This window comes from Nipponia nippon, unplaced genomic scaffold (genome assembly GCF_047370975.1).
Source record: "Nipponia nippon isolate SJK-2023a ecotype South Korea unplaced genomic scaffold, ASM4737097v1 scaffold_4, whole genome shotgun sequence".
Taxonomy (NCBI): domain Eukaryota; kingdom Metazoa; phylum Chordata; class Aves; order Pelecaniformes; family Threskiornithidae; genus Nipponia; species Nipponia nippon.
Window position 1 is genome coordinate 68,021,901 of NW_028262358.1, and position 24,581 is coordinate 68,046,481.

The following is a 24,581-nucleotide window of genomic DNA, read 5'->3' on the forward strand; positions in this document are numbered from 1 at the left end:
GTGCTGGGGAGAGAGCCTTGATGCTATGGGAGCACTGCTCAGCAGTAGCCAAAACACTGGCGTGTTATCAACACCCTTCTAGCTTCAGATAAAAAGCACAGCACTATGAGGGCTGTTATGGGGAAAATTAACTCCATCCCAGGCAGACCCAATACACTGCTGCAGTTAAACCAAAAAATATTGGTAATAAATGAATATAATAAAGTTATCATCTTAGACAGACTGCAAAACAAAGGCTAGCATACCTGGCAGCTTATGCTTTAGCAGGGATCGTCCCTGCTGCCAGGAGCAAGCCATGGCCCTTGCATCACCCATATAACTCCTTAACATTGGCAGGCCACGCTTTATGCTGGAGTACTTTGCCCTGATGTGAAGGCATCATTGGAAACGATGGCTTTGGCTGCCTTTCCCCGGGTGTGCCGGAGGCATACTGCAGTCTGGGCTGCCCTCCAATGCAGACAGGAGGGTCTCATGAGAAATCCCAAGGTCCTCCGCTATATTTTTTATGACAAGGAAGCTTTGAGGGGGTGCAAAAGGATGGGATCGCCTTTGCTTTAAGGCAGAAAGCAACCAGTCAAAAGAGCTGTTGTTACCTTTTAGATACTAAGAAAAGCAGCCCAATAATGGCTAAGCACTGGGACCAAAGGATGTAACTTAAGGACTTACTGCATTCCAGTGGCTGGAGGTTGTTAAGAGAGGGCTGGGCAAGTATCTCAAGGGTCTCAGACTGGGCGAGGGTCATAGCTCAGTGAGTCTCCTAAGGTCCTGGAAGTCCTAATTTTATTATTTCATCTTGGACTTTCCCCTATAATTACCAGTTTACATGATGTCTTAACTCTATCCCAGCTGAAACCAGGACACACGAGCTGCACTGAGATAGCTGTGTGGGGCTCTTAGATTCCCCCCTCTCTCTTCGGATTCAGTGAAATGCCTTACCAAGTTGGTCGAAGAAGTTGCTGTTTTCTACCTCAGAAAACGATGGGTCATTTTAGAAGCAGCTGAAGTGAATTTCAGGTATTGACTAGTCTCCCAGAAAAGGTATAGATATGGTTTTGCAGAGTAGTAGCAAAAGAAGCCTCTCCTTCGGCTTTAACTCATTTTTTGTAGCAGTATGTTTGCATGCTCTTAGCACCATGAGTCCAGCTTTAGAGTCATCTGAGAAAGGATAATCATATGTAAGATTTTAGAAACCTGGAAAAAGTCACCATAATAAGTCTTGCCCACAGAAGAGTACAGTTTCCAATATTTTGCTAGGAATGGAAGCAGAGTCTCTGAGGAGGCTACCTAATGGCCTTCCCAACCCCTTTTCAGTTCGATGCCAGACCTGAAACTTGCCCTTGCACAGAGGACAAATATCAACCCGGCAAGGAGTGGGAACCAGTCCTCTTGCTGGTGTCCTGCCACTTCAGGTCCCACTGTAATTAAAGGTGTCCTGGTTTGAGTTGAAAAGACTCCAGGATAAGTGTTCGTCTTCAGCGTGGGTTGAGCAGTTGCGGCGGTTTCTGACTCACTCTTTCCTGGGCCTTAGATTAACATGATGGAGGGAAGGAATAGGCTACTTGTTTTGAACAGGTGGAAGAAGCATCTTTCCTAGGGTCTTTGTTGATATTTTTGTTTTAAATTATAAGTAACTCATGACACTGGCATGCTGAAGCCCCAGAAAAGGTGGGCCATTTTGCAGAGGACTGGCAGTACAACCAAAGACACATGACAAAAGCGATCTGGCACATGGCTGCACAGGCTAGAACAGAGGTACTTCAAACAAATATAAGATCAATATGGTGGTGGTTGTTATTATTATTATTATTATTATTATTATTATTATTATTATTATTATTATTATTGTTGTTGTTGTTGTTGTTGTTGTTGTTGTTGTTGTTATAAGCATCACATTCTCAAAGTGTAGCTGAATTTGCTTCTACCTGTGATATATTCTTCAGATACTGGATCACAAGTCATTTTACTTTCATTTCTGTCCTTCCTCAAAAGCTTGACTAGTTGCCTTCCATCTCACAGCGAAGGCTGATGGGAGTGCACTGCAGTAGAAGTAAAGAAGATAAGGAAGGCAATGCTTTAACTACAGATCAGTTTAAACCAGCAGCTGAATTTCTGGATAAGACTGTTAACTCTTGCTTCTTCTTGGAAAATTTGGGAACAGGAGCTTTCACACCCAAACTTGATCTTTTATCTCTGGCAATAACTTTTCTTTCTGGCTACCTCCTTCAAGTTATAGCCCTACATTAATTCCGCTTCTTAAGTTTTTTCCCCATCTTATATGAAGTACCTTGCCTGTGAGCAAACATAAAATTTTGCATGACTTTTAATAGCGTCTTCAGAAAATGAAAGTTTCCAGTTTTGTTCTAAAGGCATATTTTCTACTTGCCCTCATGTTTCACTTCTATCTGTAGGACATACAGTCATGCAGTCATTGGATTTATTCTGTTCCCAGGACATTCTGGTGGCCACTTATCCCCTTATTTTTTGTTTTATTGTGGACATGAACAAATACAACTTCATGCTATCCCCTACAGGGCAACGAGCCTCTGCTTACTGATCAAAATACCGTGTGAACATGCCACGAGGTGGCACCCCGGTCCCGTGTCTGCCACCACCCACCCGCACCTCCCCACTCTGAAGGTTTCAGATTTAATTCCATAGGTTAACATGGTGCCCGTTTAATTCCAATGAGCTATAGAGTAATGAAGTCTTTGCATGTGCTGATAAAGCCAACTTCATGTACAGATGAAGCTGTTATTGAGCCAAATCATATGCAACGTGTTTCCTTGAGTCTAAGGCTGTACATGAAAGCTTTACAAGCTGTCTTTTAAACAGCCTGAATGTAGCGTTTAAAAAAGAGAAGCGACAAAGGATTATCAGGAGTATGACTCGGATTCTTTAACACCTCTATCTACCTGTGACATTTATACATTGATGATATACGCTGTTACCAGAGTGATGAAGAACCACGTGGCCCTAGACGTGTTCATCATCACAGCCGCTCTGTCAGGGGCCAGCAGCATCTCTGCTTTTCACCTGTAGATTTTGAACCGAAGATCACGCAGAAACTCTGCGCCAAGGCAAAGGAGAGAACCAGAATTTCCGCATCCCAGGTCAGGATCCCAGGGCATCAGGATCAGCTGGCCAGGGAGACAAGAAGGGTCTGGTTTTGTTCCCTTCTGCACTGATTCACAAGGCTGGTGGACCATGGGAGCAGTCTCTGCTGTGACATTAGTGCTGTTGTCACCATGGCAGTCAAAGGACACAAACAAGGCAAAGTGTTTATTAAACTGCTAGAGATGGAAGGAAAAAAAAAAAAGATGCTTCCAGGCACACAGTCCCTTCTCCAGAATTTTTTTCCTCCTCCTATTATACCTCCCCAAGATCCTTTCTGTAAAATACTGCTGTCTTAAAACATAACTGTAAATCTCTTTCCTCGGTACAGATTCAATATGGAACACCTCCTGAACAGTAAGATAAACTAAAAAACTGTAACAACCTCATTTCAAATCCTGATAGGACCGTCCCTTGAGAACTACAGCTGGAAAATTTACTCTGAATCATGTTTTAAGAGAAATTATTTTATCCAAACTGAGGCATTTTATTTAAGGTGATGGTAACGAATGTCCAATGCAGATTTAATTACCACACACAGATCTAGATAATACTATCCGAGCACCGTTTTCCAAAAAGTCCCTTTTACAGGAGCAATTGCCATGTCCTATTAAGAAGTGCTCTGATCATGAAATTATGAAAGCTCTGATCCTTTTAAATGCCTGAACTTTTTCACTTGCGTGCTGAAAATCTGCTTTCTAGGCCCCTTTTATTACTGCCTTGTGGCTACAGTCAATCATTACCTTCTGCTTTTCCATGCTTTCTTTCCCATGTGCTCTTTTGATTAATCCCATTTTCATAAACTATATTGACAATGTTATTATGCTATGCCTAATCTTTGTCTTGCTGGCAGGGAAACGGAGCTGGGAGGTGCCAGCTTCCCCCAAAAGCAGGAAAATAATAACAGGCTATAAGTTGATATTACAACACATGCTCTGGCTGATGGTGCTGCCCGCTGCGTGTGACAGGGAATAGCAGTGACCCAGGCGAGGCTGAGGCGGCTGATGGAGCGTGGCCACGGCAGGGTGCCTTCTGCAGCTCTGCTGCCAAGCGGCTGTGCACTCGGACTGGCCCCGTGTCCTTTGCAAGGGATTTTTTTTGACATAAATGACAACTCTGTATTCCATAAATGGCATAATCGGTATTGTGTAAGCTGCAGTTCTGCGCAAGAGATCCGGCAAAATAAATGAAAGAAACAGGAATGATCTTCCCCTCTGTTCAGTTAAGAGACTTACTGTCTAATTCTAACAGGATGAAGTTTTGCAGTATATAGTCTTCAGTTTGCTCCTTCTCTACCTGAAGCTGGGTAGAAAGTCTCAGCTTCAGATTCTTTTGGACAATGGCCTCAGGTCAATCGAAATGGAGCATCTTGCTGTAGCCTGCTGGGTGGTTTTCATCCCTCCAACCATACTGCAATCACCTCCCCTTAAGCAAGCAGACTGAAGCTGAGCGTGAAGCACGTGTGATGATGAGCATGAGCTCCTATCGCCATGACTCCCTGGCCTGCTGCGAGGCTCACAGGCAGCCCTTGTGTGCTTGCCAAACCCGGTTCTGAAGTGCTCGCCTTGGGGCTTCCCACCACCACCTCCCCAAGTCTGTGTTTGGTGAGAAAGGAGCGGCGGGAGCTGCTGGCAGCTCTGGCTGTGAAGGCAGGCAACATGCAACAGCTCGCTGCGGTATGCCGTACGGCCGCACTTCTTCAGAAACACAGAAGTTTCGAAGAGGCGCCTGTCACCCTCCGCCTGTCTGCTTTCTTGGTGACTGCGCTCCGTTGCTGGGCTGCTTGGAGCGGGGAGCTCACGGCAGCGTAAGATAAACACGCCGCGGGCAGCGGGAGCGGGCAGCCCTCTGCCTATGGGCAGGCAAGAGTCACCTCACCCCAAGTACGGCAGCAATTCCCCCGTGACAGCCCAGCACAGCAAGACCCAGAAGCAGTGTCCTCTGCTTATTCATTCCTGTCATGCTGGTGTACTCACAGGTACTTCCCCGCTTTTGAAAACCAGGTGTCTGAAAATCTTTTGTACCTACTCTCTATTACAGTTTGCTGATCCTGCTTGAAGAGTTAAAAAATGAATGCTTAAAAGTAATGTAATAAATCCTGCTTCTCCTCTGGTAATACAATTCGAAGGGGATTTTTCTTCCATGTCATCCCTTATGCCATCAGAAATCTGCCTCCCTCACTAGCATCTGGGCTCCAGGACAGCTACTGCCTTCTGTTAACTGGCGGCGCACGGTAAGGGCCAGAAACTCTAGCTAAGGGTGCTCACAAGTTGAACGTCAGTGTGGAGACAATCTTTCCCCTGGAGTCTGAGGTCTAATTAGGGAAGATCAAGGACAAGAAACTAAATAACACTATTCCCACTTCACAGGTGGTCAGCCAAGAAGCAAACTAACAAACACACAGTTGCATTTTTGACGTATTTAAACAATCAAAAGGAGCTTGACACCTAAATATTTTTACAAATCAGACAAATGAGAATGCATCCTCTAAAGTTTTGGTCCTGCAGGGGCTTAAAAGTATGAATAACTCTATTTGTACAAATAGTCCTACTGAAGAGTGCCTCTGTGTCCCTCAGAGGGACATCCTTAGTCCCTCTGCAGGATCAGTCCTGAAGTGAATGGTGGTGCTGAACTATCAGACTGAAAAGCAACAGGGAACTCCCCCCTGCCCCTTAGCTGAAAAAGTCATGCATATCAACGGTAGATAAAAAATATATCTCTCTAACATGCTCAGTTTTTCTTCCCTTAAAAGGTTACACAGGAAAAAAAAAGGCTTTATTTCTCTTTTTTGTCTCTAATTTCAACCACAGGCACAGAAATACCCCACTGCAAAAGCTGGGCATACGGGCAAGCAGGTTTTACATATTTATATTGAATTATTACTTCTCTATTGTTTTGTTGGTGGCTACTGCTATTGGGCATCCTTGGGTTTTGACGGTCACATCAAAGGAGCTGCTCTGGCGTGAGAACCGGTCAAAGTGAGCCAGATAATTCATGGATTTATTACTGAGGTCGGTTCCCATGATTGTCAGTGGGCAGCAGCCACTGCTGTGTCGTAATCCTCATTCTCTTGGTAAGGCACATACTGCCTTAAAAAGGTTTAATGATCCAATAGTGATTTACTAATGGGAATCTTTCTTGTGGGTTTAGCAGGCCTTGAAGGAGGACAGGGCGGCACATGAAGGTCAGTTTTCAGCAGTATCGGGAAACGTTTTCATTTGTTTTGTTTTGAGATTCCTGTTTGTAGCATTTTTATCTGTTAACTGCAATAATAAATTGAAGGGACAAAGTCATTGCAGCTGGGCAGGTACCAGACCCGTGATAAGAGGGGGAGGGAAGGAAGCAGGCACCGGCCATGTGGTGGCAGATCACGACTGAAGACCTGAGGTAATGATCAAAACCCACACACTTCGGCCCTTGTGATCGACGAAACGAAAAGAGCACGGCGAGAGAGACTGGGCCAGCCTGGCGAAACCACAGCCGTTCGCTGCGGTTGCAACCCGTTTTGCCTTTCCTTTCTGTCGGGAAAGCAGGGAGGGGGCTGCCCGCTGGGACGGCTGCCCAAAAAGAGGGCAAGGGAGGGAAGGGCGAGGAAGCGGCTTTGCCTACCCAGGGGAAAGGAGATGGTCCTCGTGCCCGAGGAGCCGGCATGCCCCACCGCCGCTCCCCCTTGCCACCCCGGTGCCTCTTCAGAAAAACAAACCCCAGAAAACCCAAACAAAATAAACTCCCTTCTCCTCCACCAAAATATGTTTAGAAAGCAAAGAGGGAGAGGGGGTGGGGAGAGAAACAATGTTATTTTATTTTAAGGTTTGTATATCAAAGCCCAGTGTTGTGCTGGGAAGTGTCATTAAAAGCTATTTGAGCTATCCACACACAACAGACCTCATCTTGTTAATCTAGTTGCAAAAGCGTACCTTAAATGCCTAACATTTTGTTTTAAATTCACCGACGGAGAGTCCTTCTCCTAAAGAAAAATAAAGTTACTTGGCTCTTTGATCTATGAAAAAAACCCACATCATTCAGGGTTAAATGAAAACTAAGGGGAAAAAAAGTGTGGGCCTTTCAGTAATCGTAATTTTGTCTCTGTAGGTTTATGGATTGCCTTGTAGTCATTTATTAGATTTTCACCTACCACACAGTAATACAGAATACTATCTATGGCTATTCTTTACAGGTAAAACACTTTTCTTTACATCTTCCAGTAACATACTGTTTCCTGGAGCAGTGTGTCGATTCCATAGAAGGAGGTCTAGCAGTGTAACATATATGAAGACGTGGGCAGAGTTAGAAATTTCCCAGCTGTGAGGTGATTGCAATTGCAATTTCAGTGTTGCATCATGGTATTTTTTTCATCCTGAAGACTTTCCTTTGTAGAAGAGAAAAATGCTGAATATGGACTGTGTGGAAAGCAAAATTAAGTCAACACCTCAGAAGGACTTTCCTGTAGAATAAGTAATAGCGCTGTTCAGACAAACATCGTCTAAAACATTTAGCTTTTCTTGAATTCAATATTGGCAGCTGTAGCTGTAAAAATGGAGTCTGCCTCTCCAGACCATGCAAGTAATTCGACTGGATACGTTTCCTTTTATTTCCCATGTTAATTTCCTTTTGCTTCTGATTTTTTAATTTCTAGGGTACAACACTAATTCATGTATCCAGCTTTGCACTGCCATTGTGAATGCACAAAAATATCCCTTTAAGAAGAAATTTTATTGACATCGTCTTATTATCACCGCCACAGCTGCAGCCAGAGCATTAAAAGAAATTCTGAAGTTAGTGCTGAATGAGCCCATTGCAGGTGTTGACTGGTCTTAGTTTTACGAGATGGATAGATGATAACAACACGTTATCATCAAATGATTTTGATACTGTGCTGTTTCTTCAGGTGAGAAGGAGGTTGATTCTTTGAAAAAACTAGATCACGTGAAAATATTATTAAGCTTCAAAACCTCTCTCTCCACAGATGGTGCGAGATAGAGAAGGAGAAATTCGGTTGCCTGGCCATAGGCATTTAGTGCCACGTAAGCAACCTTGGGTTTCCCAGGCATCTGGACGGGGCTGGCAGATATGACAGAGGACACAAGGGAGACCTGCACCTTCCAGAGTGATAGTTGGAGCCCAGCTTAGGATGTGGCAAATATTTAGGCAACTTAATGCTGACTAAGTGATTGTATTTACACATTAATAGCACTTTACAACTTCCAGTAGTAGCAATTACCAGAGGAAAATAAACCCCCCCCCCCAAAAAAAAACCCAAACCAAAACGCCTCTTTTCAGATAACTTATCTGTCAAACTTTCGTTTCATTTGTAAATTAGAAAAGCTTAGGTTTACCCTCACGTTGAGATCCCTGGTGCTCCTCTGCTTATCATTTCTGGTCAGGATCAGATGCATTGCTGCAGTCATCCCTTTTGAGTCGTTTACACATTAGCTTCCAAAACGCAAGTCTTTGCTGTGTAAAATGGTGAAGCAGAGGAACAGAGCCCAAGTAAAAATTTCTGCGTTGAGTAAAATTACACTCAGGTTCAGGCAGTATCCTCACACAAATGAGGCTGGGCACATGAAGCTTGCAAATGAAGCTATACCAATTTCTTCATCTTTTCTTGAAGTTGGACAAAACTACCTGTGACTATTAAATCCCTCAGGTCCTCGTCATTTGTGTGATCTCAGGCTATCTGTGCCTATAGAAGAAGATGACTAATGAGACTGGTAACTACAGAGCTGGTAACAGTCCACTTCACACTTCAGTGGTATTTTCTGATGCAATATCTTCTGATGAAAAGACGCTTATGACCTATTATGACCTTATGACGCTTATTTGCTATTATGAAGAAGAAACTTCTCATTTACAATATTCCTAAGAATTTGTCAATATCCATGTCCTAGGCTTCGGTAAATGCCCTTTACTCATCTCACGACATCCCGATTGTAGTATCATCTTTCAGACTAGCTGCAAACAAACATTTTGAAGGCTCACACTAAGGAGGCAGCAGCATGAACGGGCGCCTCCTGGCAGCTGTTCAGGCAGATGTAGTCACAGCCAGGATGCAATTATTCTGCTTTGAATATGTGCATTCAGCCCTCAGCCACAGTAGCCAGTTTTTCTTCTGGGGCAATACCTAATGCCGGATTTCCTCCGCTTGCAATCAGAGCAAAGGGAGGGCAGGCAGCACCGCCTCTCAGTCGCCCGCCTCCTCTCTAGGGTAATAATCTTCTCAGGGTGCTGTGCGACACAGTTAGTCCCGCAGCTACAGCAGCCCAAGTGCTTTTTATTTGCACTGCTGAGGGCTAAGGTTTCGAGCCTGCTAATGCTGAGTGACAAAATTGGATTTTAGCTTTTTCCTCTTAAGAAAAACATTCTAGGAAATTGCATAACTTCCTTTGATCCTCTTGATAACTGGAATTTAAGGTTGCAAAGCCACCCCTTGAAAAGTTAGTCAAAGCCAACTGCTTACTGTTGAGCAAGCAGCCTGATTTGTTTTCTTGCTTTCTTGTGGTATGATCTAGTCCTAAATTATATGAATTACAAATGTTCATCTTCCTCTGCGTCCATTCGTCATTGAATGCAGTATAAAGATAGAAAAGGGCCGAAGTAAGGTTGTGCACGTCCTACCTTTTGGGTCTTGGTTATGCCAAGGAAACAGCTTTCCCTTGCTCCATTTTAAAAATTGCGTAGACTCCTTCAGCTCTGACCTGTTAGCACAGCTACAACCGAAGCCATCAGAAGCTATTACCGTCTCATGTCTTTCAAACAGCACATGTAAAATATGCTGCTTCTTCATTAATTTCTCAATTGAGAAATCTTCATCCGCTGCCACAGAGGTAACATTCCAAAGAGAAGCTCAGGACTAAACAGGTATGAAGGCTGAGCTCCTGCCTTATGTGCTGGTCCCTTCAGGTGATTCAGGTTAAAAAAAAACAAAACAAAACAAAGAAAAAGACAACAAAACAGAACAAGAAATAGAGGAAACATCAGCAACTCCGCATACATGAATTTGGCCTGTTTTGCAGGAGTGAAAATGGGATAAGCCCAAACACACAGGCTGCACAAATCCATCCGTGATGCATTGTTTCAGGATGCTAACATAACTGCGCTTTCCTCTAATCAGTTTCAGAAATACTTTTTCAAAATTTCTTTCTTTAGAATGAGGCAAAATGTTGCATTTGGGGCAACAAATTGTAATGATTTCCAGCACATCAATTAGGTTGAAGCCCTTAGGTGGAACCAAGTCAGTGGCTGCCCATTTTTAACATGATATGATGCATGGGAGACCTCCTGCCAGGCTCTTAGAGGGCAGGTTAATAGCTAACAGCTTAAAGTCAAGTAGGGTTGCAACTGCTCTTTTTCATGTAAATAAAGCCCACTTTTTATCTACTTGCCAGTTCACTAATGTCATCTTTATTCTTGAAACTTCGCATAGGGAAAGTGAATGGTACCTCAACTGGATGCTGCTAAACATGCCAGTACAGCAAGCAGTACAGCATTTGTGTCCTGAATCAAAAAATGTCAAACAACAAAACTTCAAAGAATATCAAGGATGATTTACAGCGCAGGGGTAGCAAGCCTTCTTCCCCCTCTTTTGTCCATTTTCTCCATGGGGCAGCAGGCTGTTCAGGCAAATCACAGTCCCTCCTGGCCTGGGTGCTGGAGACCAGCTGATGCAGGGATGGGTTACATGTTTAACCTTTGGGAGAAAGGGATGATGGGGAGCGAGTCACGGAGCTGAGGCTTCGTTTTGGCAACGGATGAAGTCACTGTCTGGCTGAAGGGTGGTCACCCCATTTCTGTGCCTCAGTCTTGTCAGCTGTTATTTGGGCATAATAATCTTTTAGTGTCTTTTGGACATGTAAGACACTGTGCTTATCCTTGCGGACAGAGCTTTACACGCCTTCTACAGACAGGCTTTGCAGATCTAAGGTGAAACAATAACAAACCCTTGCCTTGGTGAGAACTGCTAAATTAGAAGACCAGAACTGGAGGGAAAAAACACCTTCTCTCAATCCAGATATTTAATAATGTCATTGGGTTGAAATTTTCCCCTTCTAAACACAGCGAGGCCCTTAGTGAGGATCTGAAGGAAGGCTGAACCTAGAAACCCCACAATTCTGGGGGCTCTCTGGGATGGCCAGATGGGTTTGTATCGTTAAGCGTACCGTCAATGCAGAACCAGTTTACAAGCCTGAAAACCAATGCTGCTTTACTGACTGCTTTTTTCTACCTGTTTCAGAGCACGCTGTATGGGGCGGGCTCCCCGGCTGAGCAGGGGGAGCAGAAGAGGATGGAGCAGCCGACAGGCTTGTTACCAGTGGCAGAAAACTAACTTCGACTCCACGAGTCTTCCTCAAAAGCAAACAAAAACTGCGACAGATCATCCATAAAATGCAGTCAAAAAGGACTTCGTTTAATTAGTGATATGTAAAGACTTTTGCATAGAAAAAAGGTTAACAAAGTAATGCATAAAAGACCAACTAGGTACAGTATTTTTAAAACAAATATTTTAAAGTATATTTTGCATAATGTTTAACATTCTCAATGCTTATTGCTTTCTCCACACAGCAGAGAAATCAAGTGCATAATAATACATGCTGTGTTTTATTTTTACTTTTTTTTTTTTTACATAAAATCTCTAGTTCTTGACTGGATGTATTAAAATACTTAGGTTATTTTAAGTCACTGTAATAAAAAATGAAAGCAAACCATTTTATGCAGCACTAGTTGTCTGGGTATTGACAAAATAATTTACTGACATACCCTTTAATACATTCATTTTGGTTTGGAATCAAACCCACATTACAATGTTGGCGTGTTAATAGCCAATTTAAAAATTGTCCCTACCGTAACTTCATTCATACCCAGAGTGATCGTTGTCCCTGTAGCTGATAGTGAAAAGATGAGGGATCTTGCACAGAATCGGCTAAAAGTAAATGTCCATATACAGCTAAATAAGTTAATCTGAACTCTTGCAACACAGTCTCTTGTATTGGCATGAATCAACCGTATCCAAGTGTGCACACTTTAAATAGGTGGTTACTTCTGGGTGCATGACAAATTCACTGTTTGTGCCGATACGAGCTAGCACCATATTTAAGCCGTAAAAAAGGGTGCCTCAAGGCTCACAGGCAGTGCTGAAACGTTCATTAATCCCAGCACTGATAAGATAATTGCTTTTACCAATGCTATGCTAGATGTCACAATTTGGCAAGTCTGTACAAAGAAAGTGAACTAAGGAAGCGAGAACTAGGCCTGTCAAATTGAACATTCTTCCTCGGCGATCTTTTGGCTAAAGAAACCTCTCCCCTTCAAGAGCACGCTCTTCCCTGGAAAGATATCCGAGTCCTGAAGCTGAACGCAGGATTTCCTCTCTCCCATATCATTTCCATACCTGTGCAATGTTATTTGTTTTAGCAGAACACACGCATATATAGGTTTTTTATTATTATTTTTTCAGTGTCAGGCACTTATGAAATTCAAACTCTTTTTCTAGCTTGGGGAGAACCAGTAGGTGCGATCCCTCACCTCTCTGCCAAACAAGGATGCATAGCTGGAGAATTATTAGTTCTAGCGTCTACGTATTTCCCAGGAAACCTCTACATGCCGATATGGTCACGCTGTTTCTGAAAGCCATGGCTGCTCCCTCAAGGTGCCTCCAGCAAAACAAACCGAGAAGAAGAAGATACCATCCCGTGTCCCCTCCGACGCCCGGGGCGAGGATAGCTGTGCCATTCCTCGGCGGGCTTGCCGGCACCTCTCAGGCCCTTTGGGTGAAGGCGGCCCCTCGGCCGGGCTGAGCGGGAAGGACACGCCGAGTCCCGGAGGCTCGTGTGGGGGTGTGGGTGTGCACGTGGGGGCGTGGGTGTGCACACGTGCGTGCGCTGAGGGAGAGGAGGGAGCCGGACCGGGAAGGGAGAGGGGGGACCTAAAAGGCTCCAACTTCAGTCCCCCAGGGCCGGTAGGGTTTAGTGCTGCCCCCGCTGCCAGCCTGCTGAGGGCTGGCGGTGGCTGATACGGCCAACGGGGGGGTGATGGCTGTTGCCGCAGCCACAGCGGCAGCGGCCGCGCTGGGGGGGAGCATGGGGAAGGCGCCGGTGAAGGAGAGGGGGAAGCTCTGGGCCGCGGCCGTGGCTGCTGCTGCCGCAGCGTGAACGGTAGCCGAGAGGGACAAGAGGGAGGTAGAGAGAGGGGGGACGCAGGGAGCGACACTGCCAGCGGAGGGGACTCTGAGGGCGGCGTCGGCGTGGGCGAAGGTGGCCGTGAGCAAGGCGGAGCCGTGGGGGGGCACGTCCGAGGAGAGTCTGCACGGGGCGGCCTCGGAGCCATGGAGTCCGTTCGGCTGCAGCAGAGCGGCCGGGAGGTGGTGAAAGGCGGCTGCCCAGTGGTGAGGGTGCAAGGGGTGGTGGTGGTGGTGGGCCATGGAGGAGGTCATGGCGGCCGCTTCCCTCTGAGAGGCACAGGTGCTCAGGTGAGACACGAGTCTAACGCGCAAGGGGTCAGATGTATCGAGACCTTCCACCGACGTCAGGTACCTCGCCACTTCTGTCAAGCACTCCCGGAAGCCGATGCTCATGAAATCCATGGCCAGGGAATGAGCGTCAAAATAACCTGCAAGGGGAGGGCAAAAGATGCATTGAGTTTCGAGCCGGCTTCCCAGCCGGCGTTAAGGTGACGCGGCTAAGCCGGTCCCTGCTCAGCCACCACATCGCCCATTTACAGGTTAAGATTTGCAACGCGAAAAGTTTGTTCTCTGATCCGTAAATGATTCGTGTCACCATCCCTGTAATGCAATAGGCTGCAGTTGTTTTTGCAGACAATATACAAATGAAAGGAATTAAGTCCATAAGTACTCGTGACACTTAAAAAGATATACGATGCCTCTCCTGAAATTCCTCAGCAAGCTGCGGCAGTGCAGTATTGACCCTGCGCGCAAGCGCGCGTGCGTGTGTGTGTGTGTGTGTGTGTGAACCAGACGTTTATCCGCACAAAGAAACAGGCTGGAGATCAGAGAGCTTGCATGTACTACCCTGCCTTTTCTTTTCTACCCTGGCGTTCCTAGTAATGCCCTCAAACTATTTCTCGACATTGCGAGATAGTTGTTGTAGCTGCTGCCAGGGTCCCATCTACTTCACAGAGTCATTGGGACAATATGACATACGGTGTTATTTAACTACAAACTAAAAACATCTTGTCATGACTCTGCACACACACAATAAAAAGCTTTACTGAGAAAACGTTTTATGTAATGCCATTGCTTATTTGGAGATGGAAGACTGACAGTCATATGGCCCATGAGGTATTTCAACAAACAGCAACTAGAGCTCCACAGGCTTGGGACAAAAAAGCATTGAAAAAAAAAATTGTCTTATTAAATGCACATGAAAAGATATTCCTTTTCTAAAGGGATCTAGCATCAAATCTAGTGCTTAAGTTGCAGCTCGTCAACTACAAAATCCTATTCCAGTTTTTGGAATTTTCCTATTTTAGTTTAAAAGTAGTCTCCTTGGGGGAATAACATCCTATCCCCTCCCAAGCTGGCATGGTGGTTTTTCCTCTTGTTTTCAGTGAAAATGCTTAGGTATGTGTGACTATGATGTGTGCTAGTATACAAAGATCAAGTGCCCTTACTATGGAGGAATGTGGCAGCAATACCTGCATTAGGCCTTGCACTCTCTGGCATGAAATAATCTTAGTGTTTCTGAAAAATGCTAGCGCCTTAGATAGTTGTTCTCGCTTTTATCAACTTTCAAGCAAGAAAAGAGCCTTTCTGTTGCTGCACGCCCGCATTATAGAATTAACTTGGGCACATTTATAGACGTCACCCCAAATCCCCTGCCTGCTATATAGCCCTTCTTGCCAAATTACGACAGCGATTTTGACACAGGCTGCCTTGCTCATCTGAGGCTGCACGAAACCCAAGAGAAACCCCATCTCGGCCAGCAGATCGGTGAGCACGAGGGGTCGAGGACTCGTCTCGGCAAGCACTGACTCCTTGCACTTTTTTTTTCCTGCCAGGACCAAGTGATCTGTGGAAACGCTGCGGTTTGAGTGAACTCCTGAGAAACAAATGCCAGGCAGGCCAGCAGCGGCGAGCTCGCAGGGCACCTGTGCGGGTGCCAGCCAGCCTGGCATGGGGACTGCCTCAATGCCGGAGGCTCCAGGACCTCCGGCGGCTTCAGAGAGGCTGACGGGCAGCCAAAGCTGCCTCCCGGCTCTGGCCGTGAGTCAGCCAGCCTGGGACTCCTGAGAACGCACGGCTCAAGCCAGGGCTTCCCGGCCTCCTTCCCTCCGGACCGGAGGAGACGTGGGGGATGTGGTTGTCACCAGCTTCCCCTGAGTCTGAGCTGCTGGCTCTGTGACGAGCCGTCCCAAAGCCCCGGTGATCCTGGCTCCCTCTCAGTCTCCTATGGTGGCCGAGACATGAAAACAGAGGGGAGATGAGAGCTGGGACTCCCAGGCTCCATTGTGTTTTGATTTTGATGGTTATCTTTCCAGGTTTCCCCTTTGCTGGCTTCCCCCTTCTGAGACAGACTTAAAAATGTTGATTCTTTTTTCTTTCCAAAACCCAAGAACATCTTTCACCACCACCCACACGCATACACGCCGGCATTTTGTAGCAAATGGGAAGTCTCGCTTTTCCTTCAGCTATGCTGGTAACCCACCTGCTCTGCACACAGGACACCGGCTAAGTCATTTGAGCTATATTAACTCATGTTGCTGACCCAGGTGTCAGTCAACCAAGCTAAATTTGCAGTGAAGCTGCAATAAAACAACACCAAGGTCCCAGCGAGCTACTCACTGTTGACAAATTACTCCTCCCCTGTGCTTGCTTGCACAGTCAGCAAAAAGCCCTGGCCCCAGGCCAAAATAATAACTCAATGTGAACAGGAGACCATTGCCCGCACCTGCGTCAGGGCGGCGGAAACACGGAGTCCGTGCAGGACCTTAGAGGCGGCAGCCTGCTTGCCTCGGCAGCTCCGAAAAGGAGAGAAGGGACAGGAGCCACGTCGGGTTTTCTTCCGCCGTGCCCACCTCGGGCTCGGCACGCTGAGCAGCGGCTGACTCCACCCTGGCTTTCCTAGCCCCGGGCATTCCCCATCGGGGGTGTCCTCCATTTCTGCGTGAGGAAGAAGAGGACGAGCTCTCCCCGGCCCTCAAAGCAGGGGAGCATAAGGGTATCAGGACCCATTTCTCCCTGCTGCGATAATAGCTTTTGTCCATAGGAAAAATGATGGAATTCATTTTTTTGCTGATCCAAAAAAGTTTCTGGCTCGGACGATGAGTTACAAAGTGGGAATAACTGCAGTTGCAAATAAAACAAACGTCTGCCTCAAAAACACCCTAAGAAATTATATTTAAAGCTGTTACTTAGGTTGCAAAGTAAAACATTAAGCAAGCAGGAAACACAGGCTTAAACTTTGCCCGGTACTAACTCGCAAACCTCTTTTTCTTAAAGTTTCTTAATCCATGCAGTGAGATTACTCTTATCTCTGGGTCAGAAGGAGACGATAAAGCCATAGTACTTGTGAAGCAGTTGGGTATTATATTGATGTCCCACCCGCTACGGACCGCGAGTAACAACCGGGGCTCTGTATGGCGTGACGGCAGCTGCCGTTGCCCACCCGGTGGCAGCGGGCTCACGCGGGTGTAAGCTGGCATCGCCTCTCCCCGCACCCCGATGCTTCGTCCTTCCCCGAACCGCCCTCCGGCAGCCACAGTGTCAGCCCGGCACAGGGAGAGGCACGGCGGTGGCGGTGGACCAAGGCAGAGACCGCAGGACTTGGGGCTGCTAACAAAATCCAGCTTGTCCGGCCGCAGCCGGAGGCCGGGGCTCTGCCGACACCTCTCTCTGCCCAGCAGCTCCCATCCCAGGCACTTCGTCCCCTGCCCCACTGGCTGGGCCACCCAACCTGACCCAGTTATAAAATAATCTCCCACATACACTTTTTAGGCAGGGAGGCAGGGGAAAGAGGGTTGACCTCCTGGCCCTTCCACTGTCAGTGCAGACATCAGCGAGGTGGGAGCTGCTGCAGCTCTTAAGAAGAACGATGCGCAGCGTGAAGCAGGGGTCAGGCTGGGACAGCCGAGCTGCACGTCGCGCGGGGAGGATGAAGCGAAACAGCCACCGCTTCTCTCAGCAGCCGAGCGTCGATCGCCCCGCGCACCAAGTGAGACAGAGCTTGCGGAAAGCCAGCACGCAACCGTGCAATTAAGGACGGCACCATCACGCGCGCACACAGAGGATCTGAATTCAAATTGCACAAGCATGATCACTTCTGGCGTTTCGTAACTTTCAAGAGCATAGCTTTACCAACTAAATAGTGCTCTGTAAAGAATGCTTTTAGATGCAAAAATTAACATTTTTTTTTATTTAATTTTGCACATTTTCTGAGGAATCAAGAGCTGTGTCGGTTATACGAAGGGCAATAAAATCCCTTTCACCTCTTATAGAACAAGCTACCCATAAATTTTAAGCATAAATGGACTTGTAGCCTCTTAACACCTAGACAATACGTATGTAAGCTCAGTGTTAATTTTCACAGATAACAGAACACCAGCCTTCGACATGCTTTCCTATAACCATCTGTTGTTAAGCATGCACCGATTCTAAATTGAATTCTGTAATCACTGCAAGGTACAGAGAGAAGCTGTAATTCAGTCACGGGCTAAAAACTTTTGAGCTTAATCAAAAAAGGAAGAGAGGGAGCAGCAGCCACCTCTTTTCTAGCTTTACCTATATGGCAGAACAGGTGAATGAAAAACCGGCTGGCTTCCCTTGCAACAATTTGAACCATAATCACAGTCGATGGCGCGGGACGTGGGACCGTGCTTACAGGAGGCCAGCAAGTTTTTCACTCCAAATAAGTTCCAAAATCATGACGATACAGAACACCTCGTGGGTGGCTGAAATCATTTGGCCTCCAGCCTCGGGACTGTCAGCTTGCACAGGCGAGGTACGCTCGACTCCCGGCAGCCGGCTGATCTAGTGGGTCAGCCAGCGCAGCCCCTGCGTCACGCCAGCACCCACTAACAGGGAGCTACCCAGACCTCTGACACACAAATATAGCATATAAATATGGGTGCGGAGAGCGCTGCTAGCCGTCTGCCTGTCTGCTTTATCAGATACCTGGAGCTGCATAGAGCGAGACTGGGTTTTGTTCTGGTGAACGAGACGCTCTAACCTGGCATTTAAGAGTCTTTCCAGAACAAAGAAAATACATAAACAATAACGAAAGTTCCTCTCCCTCCACTTCCTTCAGTATAGCTGCTGGATAATGAGGTTTAGCATTGGTTTTGTGCTACACAATTGTTGCCACAAACCTCCTGTTTATGTTTGGTGTTTGTGTATTTGTTTTGTCTCCCTGTGCAGATTTCAGTCCTCTTTGGAAACCCCAAACAAATCTCTGACTGGGCTGCCTGTGAATGAAGCCTTTACTCCCACAGTGTTATGAAAGCAAACACAAGCTCAGGGTCAAGTGCTTCTTTTGTCCCAGTAGCTCTTTCCCACGAGTTCAATCCTGCCATTAGCATTGATTTCCACTGCTTTAATCTGGAAACGCCTATCACAGCTCCTCAAAGCACTTTTTTTGCTGAGATTTCCCCAAATATTAGAAAAGAAACTGTCGGCTCCTTACCTTTACCTCCCGTTGCCTGCAGCATCTTCAGATGATCCACTGTCATTTGCAGTATTTCCGCTTTTTCTAATTTGGCAGATCCCTTTGACATAAGAGACTCATATAAATAAAGGCTTACAAGTACGAGAAACTTTAATTTTATATACTTTCCACTGAGCTCAGCCTTGTGGTTTCAATTTCTCCTATCATTAGGACATTCTCAGCTTAATTCTTTCGTGAGCATCTGCCTGCCAGACTTTGTCTAAGGACTAATGCTGTCTCCTGTCTAGCGATACAAGCAGCAGCAGTACAATTTTGCTTTATTAAGGCTATAGCTCAGCGTAGCTCTGGCCTTGAAGATAGCCTAGCGATCACATCTGCATGAAATGAGAGAAATACATCACTTTCTGGACTTTCTTTTTAACAACAAACACAAATGGAGAGCTGGCAGGACAGGTCTGCACAGCTATCGATGAAGACCCCGCTCCAACTTTTTTTTTTCTGCTTTTACCAGTAGGTGTCCCTGTGGACACACACTGGGAAGTATCCCTTTTTCTTAATCGCCTATTAATTTTCGACATGTCATTTGGCTGCTGAATATTCTATTCTCATTCTCAACTGAAAAAGCAACCACACAGTCCACGGTATTTTAAGTTAGTGAGAGGCCTAGTTTTCAGTGACATGAAGCTAAACACTGTCAAAGAGTACAGCTTCTCTGTCAGTAAAAATCTTTTCTGTTACTGAGGGTGGCTCACAGAGCTACAATAAGTGCTGGAAAAGTATAAAATGCAACTCGAAAGGTAGTATTAACCTATAAATATAACTATTTGGCATAGTAGCATTCCCTTGAATACCTGGAGCAAGCCCAGATGACAGAGTTTACCACGCAAATGTTATTCCAGTGCAAGAAATCATTCCTTGGCATCAGTTAAAACCAGGGCTGCAAAAGCTTCAGCCATCGGCGGATCGCATCCTGCAAGCCAAATTTTTCTCTTACTTATCATCCAGGCCACCTCACTGCCGTCGGCCGTCCTACAGCCTCAGCCGGCTTCGCCCAGGTTGCACATGTGCGAGTTAGGTAAGGCTTACGCCCTCCTCCGCAGCCCCACTCTGCCAGCACTAATCTGTGCGAGGGACTCTGGAGAGCAGAGCTGTGATTTGGGGAGGGAGGAAGGGAGGCGGAAGCGAAACTAAACCTCCAGCTCGGAAACTTCAGTGAGCTGAATGTCAAGGAGCTGGAAAAGGACTGATGACTTTGTCCTGGGGATATTGCAGAAAAATGGTGGGGCTTTCTGAACAAAACACAGCGCGCGCTCATTTTTACGCCAATACATTTTCTTCTATCCGCTTATTGCTTTTGGCGCTTTCCTCATACAAAGGTTGGTGCGCGTGCAAATTTTTGGTCAGAATTCCCCGTTTTACACGTGACTACATCCTGTACTTTTCTCAGACTTCATCTTTTCCATAGACACAGCACAAGCCGTCTCAGTGAGAATGACTAATAGCTAAAAACTGCATGGCGCTGGGTAATTTCCAAAGGCTCTGTAGGACTTGTTTTATAATGTTTGTGGTTTTCAAGAAGTAAACAATAAAACGGGACAAACAACTGTTGTCTCTTGCCCCTGTTTATCTAGCTGAAAATACCTCTGTCACTCCATTTGGCCAGAACCGACGGAAGGGCCCAGTTACAACTACCAGTTATTACAAGCGTATTACAGGTGACGCAAGTGATGCTCTCACCGTGCTTACAATATTTAAAATTTCTTTTTAGCTTTTGCTCAGACCAGGGATGTAACAGGCCTAATACGGTGCGGTGCTTGCCACGCAGTTACCACTGACATTCAGCATGTCGCAATCCTGCTCTCAAATTTTACTTTCTGTTTTTTATTTTACTATTACAAGGAAGTCAGATTCTTTATTTTCAGTCGGTACCTCTTTATTGAAACATAGTGCCAATTGCGCATACCCATAGATCTTCGGATGCCTCCAGTAAAAGAGGAACAAGGCTAAATATTGAATCAAAGCCCAAAAAATAAAAATCGAGATATGGAAAAGTAAATAAATAATTTAATTTGAATGGCATAAACAAAATGCCCTTTTTTACAGGACAGATTGCGTTCTAAGCTTTTGGTCTGTAATTTCATGACCAAGTACCTGAACCGAAGTTAGTTGGGTCCTTCCAGCCTTCCTACTTGAATACTTGCTCACTGCAAGTCTTTGAACGTATCACTGGCTTCACTAGCTCACATGGCATGGGCCTATTCCCTCTCCTAATGCCCTGGTTCTAAAGAGTCATTTTGAAACGTGAATAATCCAGACTGTCTGTTCCCTTTGCAGGAAACTGGATTGATTAGTTTGCAACTGAAATTATAGATCAAAAACCAAAGGTTTCTTAAAGTAGGGGCGAAGGAGATTATATTTAAAGATTTAGACAGAAGGCTAATTGACATACAGGTTTGGGGGAGCTGTGCTGGGTTTGTTTTTTTTTTTTTTTAAATATGGAGTAAAGCACATTTTTAACAAAACCACTACTGGAATTCATCGAAAGAACAGAGGCAACATGAACACAGTTACCCTTAAGGGAAAAACAAGCCAAAGAATGGAAATGTTTTTCAGCCTTATAATGAATTATGTTTCTAATAGTTTTGCCACAAGAAAGCATTTTATTGAAATGCCTGCTTTGTGCCAGATCAGGACACATACAATATTATTTTAATGAGTTTTACAAGAGAACTAACATTGCCAGATGAGATACAGAATTTAAAAAAAAAAAAAAAAGGGCTTACTTGTTTTTCAAAAGCAGTTGGCACAAGCCGCCTCAGCTCTGATAAACTGTTATTTATACGATCACGGCGCCTTTTCTCTATAATCTATTCCCAAAAAAACAAAACACATGAAGTTTATAAAAAATGTTGAAGGGCAAAATCACAGCACACATGCAAACTGTCACACGGGAAAAGAATTAAATGCAACGTACCCCTCTTCTTTTCTTTCTGGCCATAATCTGAGATGTTGTTGTTGGGGAATTTGATCGAATGACAGAACTATTACTTTGCCTGTGAAACAACAAAAGTATGTCAGGTGTTGCACAACTTGACACTGCTCACTGAAGACACCTTAGGTCACCATATTCAGTATGCATAGTCCCTCTCCTGCTGCTTGCAGTGCTTAGAAGATGTGCTTTGCGCTGCACAGTATTTTTCGAGAGAGAGATTTCATTTTGGATTGCCCCAGCATATATTTTGAATTGACAGCACACTCCGTTGGAAATAAAGTTCCTTTCTGAAGACAGCTCACTGCCCAGCTCAGCTGATTTCATTTTCATTGCATATAAAGCCCTGCCTACCCAACGCAGGCTGAAGAACCGAGTCCAAAGCCACGCGAACCGTCTCTCCGTGCTACCAGCAGTGGTAAGCACGCGTATCCGATGCCACGGCCTCTGCCTGGCCTGCTAGGTTTTGACACTCCTGCCCATTGCTACACGAGTCGATAGATGCCCAAGCACAAAGCCAGCTTCCCAGCCCGCGTCCCTTGCATTGTCCCGCACCAGGAGCAGAATTCAAAACCCACTTTTAAACCTGCACTACCCACAAGTACAAAAAGGTTTTTTATTTCACCATGAGCGGGCAAAAACTCCAGTAGCTTTTGCTACTCGTTTAGCCACTGGTGCGGACGAGACGGGGCGCGGGCGCCGGTGCCTCTAAATGGGCAGGAGCAGGTTTGGAGACCCGCGCCGTCCCGGGGGAGCTCGCCGGCCCGCCCGCCTTCGGCAAGCACCCAGCTCGCCCGCGGCTTGCGCACAGGCGCTGCCCAAGTCACCCTTCGACCACTGCGGATCCCTGCTCACTTTCCACAGCTCATTTCCCGCTGGCGCCGATTCCCTTAGGTTGTTCGGCCTGCTCAGGAGCTATTTGGGAAAAGATCTGATTGAAAATGGCAAATTAAGCGGAGCTAATGAACTACAGCCCGGCGGCTCGCAAGCCGCTTGAGTGCTCCGCGTAATTTCGAGGCTCGGGCAGCTAGACCGCGGGGCAAATTCTCGGGGGGCTATCAACAAGCTGCTAGTTGACCTGGAGGGGGACAAAACCGCACCCCGCTTCGCACTCGGGGGGGCCGCCCCCCCCCGCCCCCCCGACGGGGCGGCCGCGTTTCCCCCCCGGGTCTGCCCCATCCCGGCCCCCGCCCGCGGAGACGGCGGCCCCGGAGCGGGGGGGTCCGGGGCTGCCCCACTTACCCCGAGTAGTTGTTCTCACTCCCCACGTCTATAGTCTCGTCCATGTCGCTGTCTGAGGTAGTTTCCTCGCAAGGTCGCTTCATCGTGGGCAGAAGACGCGGCGCAGTTTATAGCCGGGGTGGGGGCAGAGATAAATAAATCCGGGGGGGGGGGGGAGGTCTGGCTCGGCTCGGCTCCGCACCGCCAGCAGAGCAAACCCTCTCTGAGGCGCTTTCCCACGCCGCGGCACGGCCTCAAGCCCGACGGCCCGCCCCCGGCAAGGCCCGCCCCGCCGGGGGTGACGGGGCGGGGGGGCCGCCCACCGCGGAGGCGCGGAGCGGCGCGGAGCGGCGCGGAGGCGCGGGCGGTCGCTCCGCGGGGGGCCCGGCCGCCCTCGGCCCCCGGCGGGCGGGGAGCGGAGCGGGGCAGGTGCCCCCGGCACGGCGCCGGGCTCCGGGGCAGCCCCGGGGCTCGCCCTCCGGGGGCAAGAAGCGGGATCCGGCTCCCAGCCCCTCTCATGCCGCCGGAGGGGGGCGGGGGGCGGCCCCGCTATCCCACCCGGCATTTGGGGGGGCCTTGCTGCCCCTGGCCCGTGAGTCCCGAGCCGGATCAGCCCCCTCGCCTCGTCCTGCAAAGCCCCCGGGGGTGCCGGGCAGCCCTGGCCGCCGCTCCTGGGATGCCGCGGGGTGTCTTGTAGGGCACCGAAGCGCGGGTTTGGGGGTTGTGTAAATCCCGGGAAAGGTACGAATCCCGGGAAAGGTACGAATCCCGGCCCGGCCGGGCGAGCGGCCCCGTCCGCCCCGTCCCGCAGGGCTCCCACGGGCGCGCCGAGGGGTAGCGGGCACTTGCAGGGACGGGAGCCAAGCACGGCGATAATCCCGGCTGGAAAGGACTTGGAGGAAGCTTAGCGGCTCGGTTACTGGCGGATCCTTAACAGGCGGGTTTATTTTGCTTTTGTTTGGGATTTTTCCTCCCCCTGCTTATTTGTTTTGCGCTTTCTAATTCCAGATTCCTGACAAAATACATTCGGGGGTGGTACATTTTCCGCTATATTCTCCGCAAAAATTTAATCTTTCACCTTCGGAGACTATCCCCCCTCCTAGCCTGTCCCCCCCCCCCCTCCGTCCCCTTTGCCACATTCCTGGGGACATTTTTCTCCCGTCCCCTCTTATCCTGACCCCCGGGGGACACACACGGGTCGCTCAGCAGCCCGGAGGACCTGCAGCCTGGTCGCCCGGCCCGAGCGGGCACCTTCCCGGTGCGGCTCCGCTCGGGAGCCCCGGCGCCGCGGCCGGCCGCGGGCGGAGTTTACCCCGATTACCTTATATTTAGCAACCGATGTTGCCAATGACTCAGTTTTCCACTCGGTTAAATCCTGCAGAAGGTACAGGTGGTTTGGTTTGTTTGCGGGTGTGCGTGCGAGAAAGGGCCCTGATGAAAGAGAAAGCGGCGCCAGCTCTTTTTTTTTTCCCGCTAATACCCTCCCATCTATGCAATTATATTTGGTGGCACGTCGGGTGTTTGCTCTTTCATGTGGATGTTGCTACTATGTAAAGGAACAGCGGGATTTCATGGCTCATTGCCCTGCCGGGACATCCTTTTCATGCCCGTGTTTGCGGAGTTACTAAAACCTCCGCGGCTGCTTAGGC

At 47.5% G+C, this 24,581-nt stretch overlaps 1 protein-coding gene across 2 annotated transcripts; it reads right to left on the reverse strand.

Annotated features, from left to right (window-relative positions):
* Positions 1 to 11,387: 11,387 nt before the first annotated feature.
* Positions 11,388 to 23,089, reverse strand: HEY2 (hes related family bHLH transcription factor with YRPW motif 2). 2 transcript variants are annotated; one of them, XM_087775393.1, is made up of 5 exons: positions 22,954 to 23,089; positions 21,697 to 21,775; positions 21,506 to 21,589; positions 18,741 to 18,822; positions 11,391 to 13,713 (listed from the first exon to the last, which is right to left on the reverse strand). In XM_087775393.1, the coding sequence occupies exons 1-5, from the start codon at positions 23,034 to 23,036 to the stop codon at positions 13,031 to 13,033; spliced, it is 1,011 nt and encodes a 336-aa protein (XP_087631519.1). In that variant the 5' UTR covers positions 23,037 to 23,089; the 3' UTR covers positions 11,391 to 13,030. The 2 variants fall into 2 exon arrangements, with proteins under 2 accessions (XP_087631520.1, XP_087631519.1); XM_087775394.1 differs by lacking the exon at positions 21,506 to 21,589 and having other exon boundaries at positions 11,388 to 13,713.
* Positions 23,090 to 24,581: the final 1,492 nt, after the last annotated feature.

Excerpts from the sequence above, each read along its gene's own strand:
- HEY2 (XM_087775393.1), bottom strand. The coding sequence starts at position 23,036 with ATGAAGCGACCTTGCGAGGAAACTACCTCAGACAGCGACATGGACGAG. Across the intron at positions 21,776-22,953 it reads AGTGAGAACAACTACTCGGG|GCAAAGTAATAGTTCTGTCA; the intron begins GTAAGTGGGGCA and ends GTTGTTTCACAG. Across the intron at positions 18,823-21,505 it reads CAACTGCTTTTGAAAAACAA|GGATCTGCCAAATTAGAAAA; the intron begins GTAAGCCCTTTT and ends CTTATGTCAAAG.